Source organism: Pagrus major, chromosome 18 (assembly GCF_040436345.1).
Source record: "Pagrus major chromosome 18, Pma_NU_1.0".
Classification (NCBI taxonomy): domain Eukaryota; kingdom Metazoa; phylum Chordata; class Actinopteri; order Spariformes; family Sparidae; genus Pagrus; species Pagrus major.
In genome coordinates, this window is record NC_133232.1 from 9,773,197 (window position 1) to 9,793,397 (window position 20,201).

The window sequence follows — 20,201 nt, forward strand, 5'->3', positions numbered from 1 at the left end:
AGCACTTTTAGCGCTCATGTGCAGCTACGATGCGTCTGTGTTAGCTGTTAAACACCTCTGTTCCCCGTCAGTTCATCTGTGTCTTAATGTCTATGAACGAAAAGATCCAGAGCTGATTTACTCTGTAATGCTTCGCCTCCCGTCTGATGGGAGCTTGTTTTTCACGCAAGCTGTTCAAATATTTCACTTCCTACTGTACAGTCTGAGGTGTGAAAATGAATTGTGAAAAGGATTTTAAGGCACACTCAATAAGGAGCAGCTGATTTGTCATTTTGCCAAGATCTATACAGGCCCCTCAGTCTCTGCTGGACTGTGTCGTTTCGGAGCTTACATTCTCGATTTTGACTTTGCACTCAGCTTTTATGTGATTTTTATTTTATGGGTGCTTCGGCACATGGAGCTGTTTTATTTGTTTGCAAACTGCATCGAGAATTCTACTGCTGTGGCCAAAGTGCTTAAAAAGAAGTTTGAATAGTGTATTGGCCTAGATAAAGGAAAAATAAACTGCAGTAAATCATTTATCCCTTTTAGGTAACTCTATATTAAGCTCCTTGTATTAAGTTAACCGTTAATAAGGCTATAACAAACATTAATTGAGTTGAGTTGCTGATGACATTATAACTGCTTAACATGAGCATGTTAGCATTGTCTTTGTGTACACGTTAGCATTTAGCTCAAAGCACCACTGTGCTGAGTACAACCACACAGAGCAGCTGGCTATAAACTCTTAGTCGTGTTGACACATTATTTAAATATAAATATTATATTAATATTTAAATGTTTTTGCATTTTTTTTCTTTTAACTGTATTTGACCAGGATGCCCATTGGGTTTAATGATCTTTGTTACAGAGACCTGGAAAAAATTTAGTTAACATGGAAACACACACAGTTCATTTACAACAATCAAAAATAACAGTAGTTGTCACCCTTTTGACTTGTCATCCCTTAAAATGAATCATTTCACAACCCATGTTGTGTTCTCAGTGTTGGCGTGAGTTGTGAGCAGCTACAACAATGAGGGATTTTCCCTTCTACTTTAATCTGAAGGATTTTTAAAGGCTTAAAGAGGCATAAATTACTCAAAAATCCAGCCCAGCTCACTAGGAAATATTTTTATGTTTCTGCAGAAAACAAATATGTTCAAATCTGTATGTTTCACATGTGTCATAGCAACATTTCTGCAATATGTGTGATATCGCCTTCACATTACAGGTATATGTGCTGCAGGATGGGAGGGGATGGTCACGAGAGACCACTGCTGGAGATGTCATTTCCACATTTGCAAGAGCGAAACAATGGCATGTTCTTGTCTTGACAATATCCAGGTATGTTTAAGGCAACTGAACCTGAAGTGTTTTTGTGCGTAAACCTAACCAGACCTTAAGCACAGAGTTGTCACAACATAAAATTGAAAATAGAACCAAAAGAAACATTAAGTTGCAACCTAAAGAAATGTATTCTGGTGATTCGGTTGAAAAAAGCTGCTTTATGTTCTTGTTACTTTTCAGACAACACCCAGGTTGGGAGCCACTGACAGTTAATATCACGGTCCTGTTGACACTGTCTTCTTATATTTGTGTTTTCTGGTGTTTTTTGGCCTGTTTCCAGTGTTTCCTTCTGTGCTCCTTCCCCAGTCTGCTCTCCCTCCACACCTGCACTGTTGTGTTTTTCCACTCAATAACCTAACCTGTGTTTCTGAGCCTCGCTCTGCCTGCACCTCATCCCCTTGTTAGTTTAGTTTGTATTTTAGACATCTGTTGTGTTTCCCTGATCCTGTCGTGATCCTGAATAAAACTTCATCTGTTGAAATTCCTGCATTCGGGTCCACCTTCTCTGCTCCAGCGTGACACTTAGCACACTCATGAAACATGAAAAGCGATGAAAGAAAATATATATACTCACCTACAATGATCTTGGACAATTTTATTATTGTAATTTTTGAATACCTGATGTATTGGCAACTTCTCTGACTGAAACTTGTCTTGCAAATTATTCTTTGTCAAGGTCTGGAATATAAAAATGCCCCTTTGCCAGGTTCAGAGAAATATACTCTGGAGACATTAGAAATGATCCATCTAGATAAATGGGTATTACAGCTGAAAGGACATTTACAATGAAAATATATGTTAGTACATGAACTCTCCTCCATATTTTTAATAAGCTCCATCCACTTAATATACATTTCACTGATCAGTTCTAATATTGGAAATAAAATGAAGATAAGAAATGTCAGCATGACAAAGTATCATCATAATCTAAAACAGATAAGAATGAACTGAGCATGATTTTCTGCTGCATAGGAAGAAAAATCCTACAATGGGATTAATTTTCATCCACAGCGGTGTGGTACGACATCTTAATGTGTTCTTGAATAAGTTCTTCAGTTACCTCTTATTCACCGCTTCTGCTTATCTCTGTGGCTCATTCTTCCATTGCAACAATACTGAGAGTTAATCTTCCAGACGAGACACAGAGATACTCTCATGTATAAGTATGTAGCTACAGACCTGCAATCAAGCACAACAAAGCTTTAATTCAGAGTGTTAAGCACAATCAAGTCTCTGTGAAGCAGTTCAAACAGAGAAACACAGTGTATCCTACAACAGTTAAGAGATGGCTCTAAGTGCTCCACGTGGAGGGACGGATCAATACTTAAGTACAGCACAGCAGCTGCCCTGACAGCCCATCCTCTCCCCCCGATGTCTGATGCAGCAGCAGGGAAAGTCAAAACATCAACTGCTCGGAGGTCTGGCACATGACAACTTGACAACCGTCTCTGTCATTTTGAAAATCTTGACAAATGACACATTTTTGTGGTCACGTTCCTCAGCATCTTTTCCCAGCAGTGTGCTGCAGCTGAGGCTGATGTCTGCGCTACAGCTGCATCTAAAAAGGCTTCACGCTAAGAAGCTCGCAAATGGCTTGTTTTCAATAAAGTATTCAAAGCGTCCTCAGCAGTGTTGGGATTTGTGTATTGTTCAGGGAAATCATCAGATAAGAATTTGTTGTTGCATGTTTCAAGGAGCGATGTGTTGATAACTGAATGGAAACAAGCGATTACAGCATTTTAAGTCAAAAGAGGTAAAAAAAATCTGAATGTTTGTCATCCATTTTAAAACAAGAGTTCCTTGGACCTTAAAAATATCACATTTTGAACTCACTAATCTGACCATTAGACTGAAATGTTGTTACTCCATTTTGTGCTGATCGTGGTATGGAAAGGCCAGGGCTCACACTGTATTACATTACATTTGACAGCCAAGCACGATAACTGATTTTGCAATGTTGTTACAACATTACATGTAACTATAGTTTTGATGGGTCTGAGGTTGCTGAGGTGGGTCAAAGGAATGTAGATTTTTCTTGAAAAAGCCATTCTAGGTAATGTAAAGTTAAATGGGCCATTTTTTAAAGCTAGAGTATGCTAACTATGCTAGTCTTTTTGGTTCACCACTTTGGCCCAAGTTGAAATATCTCAATAACTATTAGAAGGATTATCATGACATTTGTCTTGACATTCAGAGTATCCAGTTACTTTTTCTTTAGCACTGCCACGATGTCCACGTGTGTTTTTTCTGTGAGATATCTCAACAAGAACGAGATGGATTGCCATGAAATGGCATTAAATTAATGACATTCCCATCAGCTGCTGTACTGGTGTTAAGTGCCAATTAGCAAATATTAGACTGCTAACACATAACTAAGACATGAATGTGGTAAACATTTTTATATGCTTAAACCTCAGCCTGTTACTGTAATATTGTCATTGTGAGCACGTTAGCATGCTGACATTAGACCTTAGCTAAAGTTCTTCTGTGCCTACAGGAAGTCGACTGTCTGCACCAAAAACTAAAGCCCATTGAATTGAATGACATTGCCATCCTTTTGTTTCAAAAACAAATTTTGCAATATGGCTTACCCATTATGTCATGTCATGTGACACCAACAACCTTTCCTTTCCTTTCCTTCTCTCTTTCCCTTACCCACTATACCCCTACACATGCAATCCATACACAAACGCCTACTCAAATAGTATAAAAAGAAACTCTAAATGTGAAATCTCAAGTATACCTCCTTCATTTCTTAATTAATAATTTCTTATCCTTATCCTCCCATTTTTCTGGTTGCTGTTGTTTCTCTGCATTGCCATGTATGTCTTCTTGTTAATCACTTATGTTGCACTATCAATAAATTCTTAAGAAAACCGAGTGGGAAGTGCATCTGCTGGATAAGGGAACAGAAACCAGAGTTGGCAAAAGTCTGGAGCCTGACAAAGAACAAGCAGTGAGAGGAAGTAAGAAAACTAAACCACTTCTCCAAGATAACTAAACTGACTGGACGAAACTTAAATCAAAAGACCAGACACAGCCTAGTGACATGAGCAGAAAGAGCATTCTGTTTCCTGTGCAGTTAATAATTCTGTATCATATGACACATGGTACATTTATTTTAGCTGTTTGTTATAAATCAGTGGCAGCACCTTAATGTGAAAGCAGTCGTACTGGCTCTGCCCTCTCAGATCCCAGGTAAGTGCATATTTAGACGTTTTCCCACTTGCATTATTGAATACTGTAAGTAAATGTTCTGCAGATTCAACCAACACTATTTCACTTTCACTCCAGCTCAATCCACGATTGTAGATTTTAGCTCAGTGATTGCAAACAATAATTTGTCTTTATGTTACTGGCAAAGTTTATATTAATTAAGCAGGATTTTAATTTGAATGCAACATCTCACTAGACTCCATGTTTAGTCAATTGATGAGAGCATACTGTATTTATAAACACTGATTTAAAAGGCTGTAAAAAGAATACTTTAAAGTCTTAAGAGCTAACTTTGAATGTCTCATGTGACTTTACATCTATAAATGTCTCCTCTAAACAGGAAGTGAGACCATTATCAGAATGAACACAATGGAAATCGATTATGAAACAGATAGTCAGAACTTCACAATGGAAGGCCTCATTAGCCAAGGTACAGTATCAACCTGAAAACATATAGACAAATAAAATATTAAGAGATTAAGGGCCGGATCTACTAAAGGTTTGCGTGTATTAAAACGTGTGCAAACTCCTTGCACACGCAAAAAATTGTACAAACTGATTTACTAACAGTGCGCAAAAAGGGTTGCATCTGTCAAAGGTGCAAAATAGCGCATCTGCATCCAGTTAGTTCGTTTGCAGCAATGAATATGCAATATGGGGCGTTTACACGCAATTGTGCGTGTTCTGGGTGGAGAAAATGTAAATATATTAATTTAGCACACGCAAAGTGATTTATCAAACCTGAAAGCAATTTTGCTAAATAGAAACTGCTTCTATATTTAACACGTCTCAAAGGGAGGTGCAAACGGTTTGTATGCGTAATTGCGCACACATGGCTGCGGTTATTGTTGCAAGAAGGAGACGCCGAAACAATGGAAGGAGACGCCGAGAACGGAAACTATCATTAGAACATATCCAGCCTTGCCATTTAGGAGCTGTTGGAGGAACTCAGAGCGGATTGCACCTGCTCCTCAACGGTGGTCAGAGGCATCTCATCCACGGTGCCCCCGCCTGTTTTATTTGCAGACCTTTTATTATACGCCAATTTTTCTTTTGTTCTTCTTCTGATGTCTTGGTATCTCCTTTTCACTTCATCCACTGTTCGCCTGTTTTTTCCAACAGCATTAACTTTTTCACTGATTTTCTCCCACACGGCGTTCCTTTGCGCGACCGTCAGATTCCTTTGCTGCAGCTCATTGAAATGTTTATTTGCTTCCTCTACCAACACTTCTAATTCCAAAGGGTCAAATTTCACTTTGCGCTTTCGCTCTCTCAAACTTGCCATGCTGAAAACCATGAAACACGCTAAACCCTCATTTAAATAGGCGTGTCTCCAACATGTTTGCGCCTGTTGTCATTTACGCAATCACTCTTAGTAAATCGCCCGCAAACCGCGGTTCAACCCCACACGCAAATTTCTAGATTGCGCACGCAGATTAGTACAAGCAATTTGGGATCTTAGTAGATCCGGCCCTAAGAGTATATGGTAGGGTAATCCATGTACTTTTGGAAACTAACCTGTTGGTTGGTAACTTAAAAGAGGTCATATTATGCTTTTTGGGTTTTTGCCTTTGCTTTATTGTGTTGTGTAGCATTTTTGGTCCGCAAAGTGCAAAAAACCCAAAGTCCACACCAAAGGGAGTTACTCTCTCCCACAGAAAACACTGCTCCTGCACTTCCTGAAACGCCTGGTTTGGAGTCGAGCCTTTACTTCTGTGACTTATGTGGTCACTATGTAACAGGCGTTATATAAATATATATTTTTATATGTTTATATATATATCATTATGAAATATATACACTCCAGTCAGTCAGCAGACATACAGTTGCTCCTGCTGTAGCAGAGTTATTTTAGATCACACTACCTTGCTCGGCATGACCTGTATGGAGTTAGATTTGTGTCTTTATTACATGCGAGGAAATAAATGATCTGAGAGAAAAAAAAATATTTGAGAGAAAAAGTTATCACACTGATAGCAAAAAAGCATTTTATGAGAGAGAAAAAAATATTTGAGAGAAAAAGTTTTCATACCAATAGCAAAAAATAATAATATTTGAGACTAAAAAAAGTTTTGAGAGAAAGTATTTTCTCATAGAACATAAAAAATATAAATTTGAAATTTTTAACCTGGTTTATACTGCAATTTACCTTGTCAGCTCTACACCTCGGCTAGATGGTAAAAAATATTTAGAATAAGCCCTGTGTAGCTGAGTTTGCAAGCTACACATGCAGTGTAGCTAAACGTGTAGTGCAACAACCATACAAAGACTATTTTACACAAAACTAGGTGGGACACTTTCAAACGGTATATCAATCACTGTCTAACGTTAGCTAGCTATAGGGTTGCTACCTTCCATGCAGACTAGCTGAAAGGTGTCCAGGAGGTTGTATATGATGAACAAGCAGTTACTCTTCAGGTGCTTTGAGGCTAGCAAGTGCAAAGGTAGAAACTAGCTCACTACTCACTAAATAAGGAGTGAAACTATCTAAATCAACATATTCATTTGGCATTTGATTTAAAAATAGTATAAACCAGTTGAGTTTGCAAGTTTACCTAGCATGGTGGCTAATTAGCGATTAGCTTTACTAGCGATTAGCATGCTAATAATATAATACACATTGGAGTCTCCGCGCTCAACTAAGGCAGCGCATCTATGCCGGTGAATCGACAATGGTGTAATAATTCAGTTTGACTCCCAAGACGATTCTCACCCGACTGGCCAATAGGAAGGTGGCCCCCCCATGACATTATCACAGCGAGAGCAAAATCCTGACACGAGAGCAAGAAATTGCATCGAGAGCAAAGACTTAGTTTTTGAGAGAGAGAAGAAAAACGTTTTGAGAGAAACACATTTTTTTTGAGAGAAAATGTTTTCACACTGATAGCAAAAAAATATATATTTGAGAGTTAAAAAAAAGTATTTTGAGAGAGATTTTTTTTTTTTCAGAAATAATTTTAAAAATGTCAAATTTATATTTTTTTATGTTCTATGAGAAAATACTTTCTCTCAAAACTTTTTTTAGTCTCAAATATTATTTTTTGCTATTGGTATGAAAACTTTTTCTCTCAAATATTTTTTTTTCTCTCAGATCATTTATTTTCTCGCATGTAATAAAGACACAAATCTAACTCCATATACCCGCCCTACTCTGCCTCTGATTGGCTACATCCTGCCTGTTAAGAAATGCACATGTACAACTCTCACCAAAGATTCAACAGAGGCGAGCTGTCTCACTCTGTAGCCAAAATGGAGCATTCAAGACACAGTGTGAAAAGGGATGCTGCAACAATGCACCACATGAGAAAAAAAAAAAGTTTTTTTTTGAAAATTTAAGTATGTAAACCTATTCTACTAGGACCCTCAAATAAAAGTATGAACCTGAAAATTTGCATAATATGACCTCTTTAACATGTCCCACGTTATGCTCATCTTCAGGTTCATACTTTTATGTTGGGTGTCTACTAGAAAGACAGGAAATGTCACTTTCTACATTATTGGACCTTTAAAGAAATCATCTATTTTTCAAATAGATTTCATTTGTGCTGCTTTGTGTAAGTAGTTCCTAAAAACTTCTAACTTTCAGTATTGAAGAACTATGAGGGCAGTTCTATTTCACAAGAAAAAAACCTTCTGAAGAGGAAACAGTGACAAACATAATCACTGCCTGGATTATGTAGGAAGCAATGTAATCAACATTTTTGCAACATTTCCTCATTATTATTAGAGTTTTATAATTCATATTTTTGGGTTTAATGATGGCTTATCTTTGCATTGATTCAATAGCATGCTGTTCCAGTATCCTTGGACCTTATTTTCTATACAGCAAATCAAATCTTACTTAACTGAGTAAGATGAATGTTCTATAGCCGATTAGCTGTTCAGCTGCAGCACATTAAACATATTAACGCACCTGCAAATGTCCCATTGGTCAGAAAGATGTTGATTTGGGTCTTACTCTTCAACAACACGATGTCTACCTTTGACTACATTTTTTTGTTTTCATTTTTGATTAGTGGATATTAAGGTTAGAAAGCTTCCCTCTGGTGTGACTGTGTGTCTTGGATTACTGTGTGTGGTCCTGTTGGCTGGTAACATCGGACAGATTATCTACTGTAAGTGCTGCTTGTTGTTTGTTGTCACTAAAAATATCAATAATGTATTTAGCAACGGTCTTTAATGTCTGAGAAGCCAGTGCAGATGATAAGTTACAGACTAACTACATCGCATTATTTATTCATTACTATTCACTGAATATTAGTGCAAATCGGCTCCAGACCAAGTATGATTTAATGCAGAGAGTTTGGGTTACAGCTAACCAAAGGATGACCCAAACGATCACCAAGATGACGAGGAAAATAAAAAGTAAGACAGATTCATTTACTATGCAGTGTTTTGGTATTCTTTGCCTATTTGTGATATTTTGTCCCACTCCATATTTCCAATTTTGCAGGCATGCAATGTCAGACAGGCTGGCATAAGTTAGACACAAGCTGTTTCTTTGTTTCAACTGAGAAGAAAAACTGGACATCAAGCAGAAAAGACTGCATCGCCAAGGGAGCAGATCTGGTCGTCATAGACAGCAGCGGGGAACAGGTGAGGGAGGGAGGGAGAGAGGAAGGAAGGAAGGAAGGAAGGAAGGAAGGAAGTCCAGTATTTCCCACTGACAAATGTTGCAGTCTCAAGCAGTGGTCTGTGTCACATCACCACCATCTCCTCCACCCCCAGACATAAAAGTCAACACATGTAATCTGATGTAATATGACATATTGTAGAAATGTTGATATGATACAACTGATCACATCTGAGTGATAAGACACTGCAAACATTAGGGACTTCTGTTGATTGATTTTGTTGTCAAGGGTCAGAATAAGATAACACTAGAAAACAAACAACAATTTGACTGAAATAATTTGAGTATCTATGTTTTTAATAATTATTTTCTACTCTACACTACCAGGCATTTGTCAACTGGTTACTGAAGTCAGACGAAAATGCCTGGATTGGTCTGACAGACAGTGTTAAAAAGGGGACTTGGACGTGGGTGGATGAGACCCCAGTCATCACAACGTAAGTTTCGAGTGCCGGAGCGAGTCTCCTTTGATTATGAGATCGGAAGACATTATAATTCAACAGGTTCCTTGATTAACAATCTTTTTACTCATTATATTTACAGTAAGGAACTCACGAATAAGCTTTATGAACTGAATTTTTGTCAAAATCCGTTTTGGTTTTGATCTTTCATGCAAAAGAGGAGGTGAGGAGGTAAAAATGTGAAGGCATCTGCTTTGATGCTACTGAAGAACCTCACTGATGCAGTACAATCAGTTAAATTTCACTTTTTCTTCATCGCTGTTCTTCTCATTGACAGGTGTAATGACCCGTGGAGTGGGCACAAGTATCGATAAGCAAACCAGTGTTTAAGGATGTTTCTAATCCAGATATGGCTAATTGTGGGATTGTAAATGGGTGCTGTAAAAAGCATTTCTGTCTCTGTTATCTTGTACATCAGGTACTGGGAGGCTGGGCAGCCCAACAACTACTATGGGAACCAGGACTGCGGAGAAGTGGTGGAGAGATCGTCAGGAGTTGGAGTATGGAACGATGAAGCCTGTTCTGTTGAACAACTGTATATCTGCGAGCAATAAGATGACAGTGATCTACACAGATATTAATGGTGTGTGGACTGTTGTTGTGATGTTGTGGTGATACTCAACAAACAACGTGAAAAGACCAAAACCAACAATTAACTGATTCTACAAACAATCCTGAGTCGATGTCACCAACACTTCCTGCTGCCAGTAATATTCACCAATTGTGTGTTCATCCGCAGCTGAAAATAGTCCCTTTGAAATACAATACTTATATATGTATATATATATATATGTATATATATATATATATATATATATGTATATATATATATACATCCTTGGAAATAAGACATTTTGTGGTTTTAACAACATTAAAAAATGGCAAAGACAATGTCAGTTTGCAATTTAAGTTATTTATAACAAAAAAGGAAAACAAATATATTTTTTTAAATGCTGTGACCACTTTGCTTTTGTAATGTGAGAGAACCAGCCCTCGGACTAACCATTGTGCTTTTTCGCTTTTACAATCATTATCTAAATTATCACATTTTAAGTTTAAAGAATTTTAAGAAAATCTTAATACATCAGTTTCCATGATTCTAGATAAGTAAACTTTGATGCGGAATATAGTTAATAATTTCATACATTTATCAATTAACTGATGATTATAGTGTTTGATGTTATGGGATATGAATTGCATGATTGTACAAAAACATTTGCTATCAATGTCTTCAACTGATACTAATATTCCGTGGCCTTTGCCAAAGCTTAAGATTTACTGTTTAACTGGTTACTCAAGTGGTCTGTAGTGGGGTCAACATGCAGATGTCATAAAAAGATAAACAAATCTGTTAACACTTGCCTGCTCCCCTTCCTAAAATAGGCTTCTGTTGCCTAGAAACATTTCCTTTCTCCTTTGACATGTGCCAACTCACACAGCAATCAGGGTCATTTTGATATCAAGCCTGCACACTGAGGAGGGCATTAGCTGAAGCATTTTGTGCTTGTAAGTCTGCATTGTAAATAGAAAAGGAATATACAGCAAATGGAAATTCAAAACTATATATATATATATTTTTTTGCATCTATTTGTGCATTTCAATAAAAAAAAAGATGAATAATAATGTGGGTGGACATGTGGTGAAGGGGCAGACACTTTCCCACCACCAGAGACTAAAGGTACAACTGCTGAGGCTCAGGACCCAGTAGCAGAGGGGTGATCATGTTGTTACCTCTTCCAGCAAACACAGTTGGTCGTTTTGGGGGTAGACATAAGTCTTGCATTCAAAATTTTACTTAATTACGTGAGTATTAAAAAAGTCACAACCAGTCACAACCATCATCAAGTCAGTTTTTAGAAGCTGAAATATTCTTAACTCTGTTGCTCCGCTTTTGCCATTAATGACATACGATGGTCGGATGCGCACACAGCCCGGCTCCACAGGTGCACCACGTCGCTTTGTCTGAAACAGGCTTTTCTGGGGCGTTTTTAAAGCAACCACACATTTAGTGACAAGTCTCTGTGCGATCCAGGCCTGAATGTGCAAGCATCAGCGATGCCACAGCTGGTAAAGGTGGCTCTTATTTCAACTCTTCATATCCTGCCCCATAGCTTAATCCATAACAATACATCCTAAGTGCTATATCATAGGCAACTGGACTGGTTTCAGTTTCTTGTTTGAGTTTCTTGAGGCGTCTTCAAGAAACTGAATCAAGTCCAGTTGCCTACGACATAGCACTTAGAATTACTTTATTATTTTAACTAAACTACATCTGCAGAGAAACTAAGGCTGTAGTGGAGTGAAAAATACAATATTTGCCACCATTATGTTGTTGAATGTAAGTATATATGGAAATATTCAAGTAAAGTATGCAAGAACCTTAAAACTGTACATAAGTACTCATTGTACTAATAAAGGAAAGAGGAAGGTTTGGACAAACTTAAAAGCAACAGACACTCAACACAATGAAGTAGGCTGAGTAAGATTTATAGCAGAGCTGTTGCGTTGGATTGCATCATATCGTAAAGGTGTTGCTTCTACTGTGTCCACCTCCGCTCGTCACCCTGCTGCACCCTGAACAGATGACAAGGCACTGACAAATACCAAGTGCTGACGGCGCTCTTTGCAGCCACACCACACTACATGTTACATAACACAGAAGAAGACGCAGCACGTTTTAGAATCAGTCACATGTGAGCAGTATACAGAGCAGATGTACTTAGCGGGCAGAGACACCAAGCTCTGGCATGTGGCTCACTTTGGGTGTGGTGGCGGTTGCATTGAGTGCGGCTGCTCTTGAAGGGGGTATCTCAACCATTAATTGGACTAAGCCTTTTCATTCCCCCCAGAGATGAGTCCGATCCAAACCGTCTGTGGTCGGGTGGTGAGATGGGGCTCCCCACCGGGACGTAGGCGGGTGGTGAGGTTTCTCTTTGGGGCCGCCTGCCTAAAAATAAAAGATCAAGGAGCCTCAACCAGACATGTTGGTCTGGTTAGACTCACAGAGCAGAAAAAAAGGGTTTTAAAACACTTTAAAGGGTGTTGCTTGTGCATTAGTCTGATGACCTAATGGATTTAAATAAATGAGGTGACTTTTCCAGTACAGTACATAGCAACAAGGTAGCAAAATAAACGGCCATATTACACATTTTACAGCCATTTTACATATAAACTATAATGACGCTGCACTTATTTACGTAGTTTTTAATTTTTTACGATGTAATAAAAACATTTTGGACATATTTCTGGAAAGCCCTTTCTGTGGTCAGGCTGAGGTTGACTGTCATTTAAGAGCTGGAATTGCGTGGAGAGGTGCTGACAACCTCTGTGACGTGCCACTGATTGAGCGTCTCCATTTTCTGCTTCATTATCTTTCACTCCACTACAAAAGTTGTAGTTTTTTGAAGACTACATTTACTCAATAACTTAAGTTACTAGTTATTTTGCAGATTACATGCTGCTAGCCAACGTAGCACATTTTTTTATTACTCTATTTCATCAGCAATCAGATAACAACTAAAAGAACAAAACAAATCATAAAAATAATCAATATCAGATCTACTAATCAACCAGGCCAATAATCAGTCAAACCGTAGTATGCATGTAAATATATGTATAATGTACTTTTACTTGTACTTTTGTTATTTCACTATTACCAGTACTACTGGTACTACTTTCACTTTTACCAAAGGAATACTTTTACACAATAACTTTAATAAGTGCTAAATGTACCAACCACCAGTCTGTGATGTCGTACTAAGAACAGAAGTGTGCATGCACAATAACAGGATTTCATTTAGTTAAACCAGAAGGAGAGCTCTTGCATATCTAAAGCATAGACAGCCTCAAGCTGACTTCTGCTGCTGCTCCAGGTACTGTATGAATGTCACCAGTTTTATAGGATTTCTGTTTTGTTCAGATTCCTTCTATTCCCAGGGCTGAATCCAATCAATTTCAATTTAAATAAAGAAGAATGAATATTTCAGAATCTCTCTTTAGTTCTTGTGATTGAATATCCTGTAAACACTGCCATTTAAATACCAGGGAAAGATACAGTTGTTTAATTAATTCATTAATTCGACTGTAAAAACTAATTGCACACACTCCTCAAACACAAACAGTGAATTTCTTTGGAAAAAAAGAAAGATGGACATTCATTTGTATCAGTATTAAAGAGTGGTACAGTGGATTATTAATACAAATGCTGCATGTATGTGATTTGTAACATAAATTATTTGTTATACATTCATTTTCATACATAATAATTAATAAATCATAGTGATGGCGATATATGTAAAGCTATGCCAACAGCCACAGAATACTATAGTAGATTAATAAATATCGATATATATATATCCATTACATCAAACACTAATCATCAGCTAAAGAGTAATTTATGAAATTATAAAATAATTCTGCATCAAATTTCACTTAATAATGAAAGATAATTTATGAAGAGATGTCTGGTTGCAAAATAAAAATATCATTTAGATGGAAATGTATATGTGAAGAAAGCTGATTTGTGTATGTTTAAAGGGTTGGATCACCCAAATCATAAAAAATAAAACTGGTTACAGCACTAAAAAATACATTTGTTATACAATACACATTGTTTCTGGTAAGAGGTCCTGCTCTCACCATCAGTGTTGTTAAAACCAAAAAAACACATTCCATCATCATCATTGTACTGGAGTAAATGCAGAGACAGATATCTCAAACCTTGGCAAATAAAGCCAAAACTATATGTAAAATACCACGAGAGCTATGTACATAAATAAGAGAAGTATGTTTGATTGTAATTTGGGTGAACTGACCCTTTAACAGTCTCAGAGAATAAGGCTGACAGCATACTGTAATGTTGTTATTGTCTACAAATAAGGAAGGACAACGTGTATGTCCGTCTTTCAACACTTTGTCAACAGTTCCCAGTCCATGAGTCCCACAGAAGATGAAAATCTAGTAAAATGGGCCACAAATATAAGATATCATTTTCAAAAAAGGCTCATTAATTTCCTGAAACAGCTGCACTGGAGTAAATAGTGCATTTTTTGGGGACTATTTTCAGCTGTTGATTAATACACCATGGTGGTGTTGAGTATTTCCACCATAAACTATAGAGTTTGTTCAGAATCAGTTTATTGTTGGTATTTGTCTTTTCATTACATTTCAGACAAATAAAGAATACCATCAGACTTAAACACTGAAGATGTACATTAGAACCACGGTCCAAAGCCACGCACCATCTGTTTAAATTATTGTGATCTTAATTTTCACAGATCCAGTTCTGTTCAGCGAAACAGCCATCATCGTTCCATTCTCCCACTCCTGCTGATCTGGGCAGGATTTCTCCACAGTCCTGGTTCCCATTGAAGCTGTTGGGCTGCCCGGGCTGCCAGTATCTGATGTACAAGATAACAGAGACAGAGACAATTTACTCCTCTCTCAGAGACATTTTACAGCGCCCACTTTTTGTTTTCTCAACTGCCCCCGACCTGCTGTTCCTGACCCAAACTCATTTGCATGGAAATAGTACTATCTGGAGTTTTAATGCAATCATGGGATTTTTTTAAACCACCCCCATCGCCACCTCCGCGTGTTTTGAAGTGCATTCACACAACATAATACATTTAGCTGAAATCAATGTCTCTGCGGAAGCAGTTGTGTAATGTCTCAGTATGAGAGTACATCACCTCCTGATTCAGCATGCCAGGTCTTTGAGCTGAATGTGCTGGAGCTTGCTGTTAAAATGCATTAAAAAGCCTTCCTCCACATTTTCTACTGCTGCACATTTCACGAAGGTTCGAAACCAAAACAAAATTGGCAGTAATTTAGTTCAGTTCACAAAAGGTTATTATCAAGTGACTTCTGTCAGGGCCAAGGTTCAAATCGCAGATAAATCTTGATATTGATTGCGTAACAGTTGAAGTTATTCAAAAATTCAATAAAAGGATATAAACAGTGACAAAAATTGAATATTTACAGTTAATGCAATGAAGAATCAAGGAACCTGTCCAGTGGTGCTGTTGATAAATGTAATGACTCACTCACTAGCAGTTAACACTTACGTTGTGGTGACGGGGGTCCCATCCACCCACATCCAGGTCCCCTCTGTGAGACTGTCAGTCAGACCAATCCAGGCATTTTGACCTGAAGTCAACATATCTTTGACAAATACCTGTTGGTGTAGCACACAGAGAAGAAAAGACTAATGAGAACATAAATATGCAAAAAAGTTTCAGTCAGACTTGTTTTCTACTGTCATCCCCTGCTTTCATAGGCAGATAACTATGAATCAATTTCCATTGGTTTTCTTCATCCATCTATCTTAACTCATTGCTGTTTGCTTCATGACACAAAAACCCTAAATGCTATTTGGACATGCTGACCTCAGACATCAAGACCAGCCAACAGAAGTGTCTGACTTTGGTGTTGTCACGTAATCTAGCACTGCAGATGCAGTAACAGAGAGTAAGTTATGAAGCAGCTTGAGCTGACGCGTCTGTGCACAGAATGATGGGATAGTTTTTAAGGTGAGGAGACTCGCTATCCAGCATGTTGTGTCTTAGATTCTCAAAAAGTTTGTCTATCATGAAGCAATGAAAATCTGTTTTTCCAAAGGCTAACAAATACGTATATAGTTAATGAATAGTAATAACCATAGCTAACTAGGCACTAGTGAATGAGGTGTAACATTTAGCTGATTGCATGGAGTGGTTTCCCAACTGAGGCATGCAGCAGGGTGGTATCATTGCCACAATGTCATTATACTGCAGGTTATGTAGACATTTTCAATATTGTGAGAGTAAAGCTGCATGCTGAAAGACAGTCAAATTCCTCTTTAGTTTGTACGTACAAAAAGACATCTGTCGGCTAGCTTACATGACACAATTCCAAAGAGAAGACATCGGTAGTAGCAGTGATACTAGAAATGACCTGGGAGTGGGTCTCACACCTTTGAAGGGGGCAGGGTGGGTTAAAGGAAGGAAGCTATATGTTATTAATTCATGCTGTTTGCCAAGAGCACAGGAGTGGACCCTGCTGTTTATCATGAAAATATACCACTATGTATACAGTATATAGGCAATGCTTCTTACTCATAAGAAAGTCAATTCAGTGAGTAAGAATCATTCTTCATTCTTTCTCTCCCACCTGTTCATCCTGGCTGTCTATGACGACCAGATCTGCTCCCATGTCGATGCACTCTTGTCTGCTTGAGGTCCAGTTTTTCTTCGAAGTTGAAGCAAAGTAACAGCCGGTGTCAAACTTCTGCCAGCCTGTCGGACATGCCCGTCCTGCAAGGTGAAGGTAAAAGTGGAGAGAGACAAATCACCCATCAGCTAAGAAAACCAAAACCGATAACTGTTTACTAAATGAATGAAAACTTGAGAAATATCTTACTTTTTACTTTGTCAATGCTCTTCTGTAACTCGTCTTTAACTCTCACTAAACTGTTGTAATTTGTCTGTAACTGCTCGTTTTCCTTATGTAGAGTCTTATAACTGGTTTTCAGTTGTTCTTTTTCTTTCCACAATGAATTGTAGCCGATCTGAAGATGGTTTTGACTTATACTCAATGTCTCGCAGCTTCTCTGCAGCTCGTCTTTGTTCCTCGTCAGCGAAGAGTAATTCCCGTGAAGCTGACGAAAAAGAGTCTGTAACTCGTCTTTTTCTCTTTGCAGAGCACTGTATCTGGTCTGTAACTGGTCCTTACTTGCTGCCAGATTATTGCGACTGGTCTGTACCCCCTGAAGATTCCTCTGCACGTCATCATAGTTTGTCTTTAACTGATCTCCCTCTTGTTTTAAGGTGTTGTAACTTGCTTGTAACTGGTCCTTCTGCGTTTTCAGATTGTTGAAATTTACATTTAACTCATCTTTTTCTCTTTGCAGGGTACTGTATCTGGTCTGTAACTGGTCTCTACTTGTTGTCAGATTATTGCGACTGGTCTGCACCTCCTCAAGATTCCTCTGCATGTTGTTATAGCTTGTCTTTAACTGATCGCTCTCTCGTTTTAAGGTGTCATAAGTTGCCTGTAAACGTTCCTTCTCTGTTTTCACATTGTTGAAACTGGCGTTGAACTGATCTCTGTCAGTGGTCAAAGAATTATAACTTTGCTGCAGCTGGTCTTTTTCTGTACTCAGGTTAGTCAGTCTGGCCTCTAACTGTTCTCTCTCTGCAGCTAAAGCCTCATAGCTGCTCTGCAGGCGATCTGCTTGAATGATGAAACTGGCCTGCGTTGGGTTGCGTTGCTGGCTGATTATCTCATCTGTGAAATGCAAAAGAAATTAAAATACTTGCTCAGATTATTGGATTTTTAAAATTGATAGTGTCTTTTCTCTCCTTTATATTTCGTGTATCTACGATGTTAGCTGCACCTGGTTTCTCAAACATGAAAGGACGAACAAATCACTTACAGTGGATAATCTGTCCAATGTTACCAGCCAACAGGGCAGCGCACAGTAATCCAAGACACACTGTCACACATTTGGAGGACTGCTTTCTTCTCTGAAAATCCACTAAATCAAGTAAGCAAGAAAACAGTATGTTAGTAATGTCTATGTTTTTTTTGTTTTTCCATCGTAATGTAAATTAGTTTCTCGGCTCTCTTAACCTGCCAATGTTTGTCAACACACGTTTGTTTCAACTAACCATTGAACTAGTAACCACATTATTATCAGACTCCCTTCAAATTGCCTGATTTTGAGCGATGTTGCCTGAGGAGAAACTCAACAATCTCTGCAAAACAGCTTCTGCAAATTCTCAATTATTCGAGCTGGTGCAGTAAATTCAGCATTAAGTGCAACATGCTAAGGTTTTTCTTTCCTTATAAAAAGTGTCCCGTTTGTCTCGGCATCGCTGTACCAGCTCGTCTGCTTCAGTGTCTTCTGTGTATAATCTTTGTTAAACCCAAATCCTTGATTATTTGGGCTTTATTGTAAATTCTCCAAATGTTATACACGATAATTCTTTAATTATAATAATAATAATATTTCTAATATTTCTTTCTTTGTGTAAACAAATTGTTTGTCCCAATGATGTACATCATCATTTGATTTGCAATAGATATTAATGCAAGATGTGAACTGATGGACTTGGAGCTGTACACTTGTGATCAGATCTCTCAGGACATATGTTAATACCAGATCTGCATTCCCTCTGATAAACACATTATCTCCCTGTGAAACAGAAGCAGCCTCAATGTTCTCGACAAAACACAATTGTAAAAGGTTTCTTTGAAGTGCTTATACAGAGCAGCACAAAGAAAATATTTAAGATTATTTCTTTAAAACTGAAGTTTATCAACAGGTTAGAATCCGAAATACATGAATTACCCTTTTTAAAAGTTGTATCTATTGTTCCTAATACTCTGTCCATATGAATTCAGGTTGATACTGTACCTTCAGTAATGAGGCTTTCCATTGTGAGGTCACGGCTTCCACAGACGTCGTCGTCGATTTCCATGGTATCCATTCTGATAATGGTCTCACTGTTTTCCCGTTTAGAGACATTCGTAGATGTAAAGCCACAAATATATTATTAAGTTATTGACATAAAAAGTCAGTTCTTACATTTTTTGACACTTTTTAAAAAATATGTATTTATAACTGTGCTACAATACCAAAAAAAAAAAAAAAATGTGCTAACGTGTGCTTCAATCTAGTCCTGCTCAATTATTTTAGACATTGCTGGTAACATAGTGAAGCCTTTGAATTATTTTCCAGGACTGGGCAAAAATTCACATTTGTGGTTTGCTTTTGGAGTGTTTAATCCAAGTACATCAATTTTAATGAGATAATTTAATACTATGAGATTTATAATCTATAAAAAAAACACTTTAAATAGAATCTGCAGAACATTTACATACACTATAACATACTCTAAACTGGAAATAGTCTCTAATTATGCACTCACCTTGGATGTGAGAAGGTACAAAAAAGTTGGTATCAGTAGGACTGTTTTCTTGTTAAGATGCTGCCACTGATATATGCAAAGATGAACGTATGTTCAAGTGCTGTGTTATTTATTGTGCGGAAAACAGGATGTTTCTTTTGCTTATGTCATCAGATGTTTGACTAAAACTTACCTCTGATTGGTCTGAAAAAAAAAAAAAGAAATTGATAAACGCTCGGTTCAGATTTTAGGTAATTTTCGGCCAAAAGTATTCAAAGAAACAAACTGAAATTCACTGAAATGTATTTATTCCAGCAAAGGGGTTCTCTCACATTCTAGACTTTCATCCTCTGTGGTTTCTGTTCCCTTTTCCCACACTACAACTTCCCACTGAGGGTGAACTGAGGTTCCCATGGGTGATAGTGTTACATGACTGAGATACAAGGGAAGTCATAATGCAAACTTAGTAGTGTACAGTACCGACAAACACTGCTTCAAGCACATGTATTATCAAGGGCGTTAATGTCCTAAGACTTTATTTAGCAGAATCAATATTGTCTTTGAATTGTTGACTTGGAGAGGTCACTTAGTCTGACCCACTTTCAGACCAATATTTGGTACAGAGCCAAATATCTACTGTTCAAATTGCCTTTAGATTTGGTGCAGATATT

The 20,201-nt window shown here is 37.8% G+C and overlaps 2 protein-coding genes across 3 annotated transcripts; one reads left to right on the forward strand and one right to left on the reverse strand.

Annotated features, from left to right (window-relative positions):
- Positions 1-4,404: 4,404 nt before the first annotated feature.
- On the forward strand, positions 4,405-10,404 carry LOC141013420 (C-type lectin domain family 4 member E-like). 2 transcript variants are annotated; one of them, XM_073487138.1, is made up of 7 exons: positions 4,405-4,527; positions 4,886-4,975; positions 8,562-8,660; positions 8,860-8,910; positions 8,999-9,141; positions 9,506-9,615; positions 10,058-10,404. In XM_073487138.1, exons 2-7 carry the CDS (start codon positions 4,906-4,908, stop codon positions 10,191-10,193), a joined length of 609 nt encoding a protein of 202 aa, XP_073343239.1. In that variant the 5' UTR covers positions 4,405-4,527; positions 4,886-4,905; the 3' UTR covers positions 10,194-10,404. The 2 variants fall into 2 exon arrangements, with proteins under 2 accessions (XP_073343239.1, XP_073343240.1); XM_073487139.1 differs by lacking the exon at positions 8,562-8,660.
- A 3,222-nt stretch (positions 10,405-13,626) lies between these two features.
- On the reverse strand, positions 13,627-19,101 carry LOC141012888 (uncharacterized). The gene is made up of 5 exons (XM_073486439.1): positions 19,038-19,101; positions 17,039-17,905; positions 16,790-16,932; positions 15,706-15,815; positions 13,627-15,039 (listed from the first exon to the last, which is right to left on the reverse strand). Exons 1-5 carry the CDS (start codon positions 19,099-19,101, stop codon positions 14,904-14,906), a joined length of 1,320 nt encoding a protein of 439 aa, XP_073342540.1. The 3' UTR covers positions 13,627-14,903.
- Between the last annotated feature and the right edge of the window lie 1,100 nt (positions 19,102-20,201).

Bases quoted from the DNA above. Each gene is read 5' to 3' on its own strand.
- LOC141013420 (XM_073487138.1), top strand. From the start codon at position 4,906: ATGAACACAATGGAAATCGATTATGAAACAGATAGTCAGAACTTCACA. The intron at 8,661-8,859 runs GTAAGTGCTGCT...TTTGGGTTACAG, and splicing joins CATCGGACAGATTATCTACT to CTAACCAAAGGATGACCCAA. The intron at 9,142-9,505 runs GTGAGGGAGGGA...CTACACTACCAG, and splicing joins TAGACAGCAGCGGGGAACAG to GCATTTGTCAACTGGTTACT.
- LOC141012888 (XM_073486439.1), bottom strand. From the start codon at position 19,101: ATGGAAATCGACGACGACGTCTGTGGAAGCCGTGACCTCACAATGGAA. The intron at 15,816-16,789 runs GTGGGAGAGAAA...CTACACCAACAG, and splicing joins TAGACAGCCAGGATGAACAG to GTATTTGTCAAAGATATGTT. The intron at 15,040-15,705 runs GTAAGTGTTAAC...CTTGTACATCAG, and splicing joins GGGACCCCCGTCACCACAAC to ATACTGGCAGCCCGGGCAGC.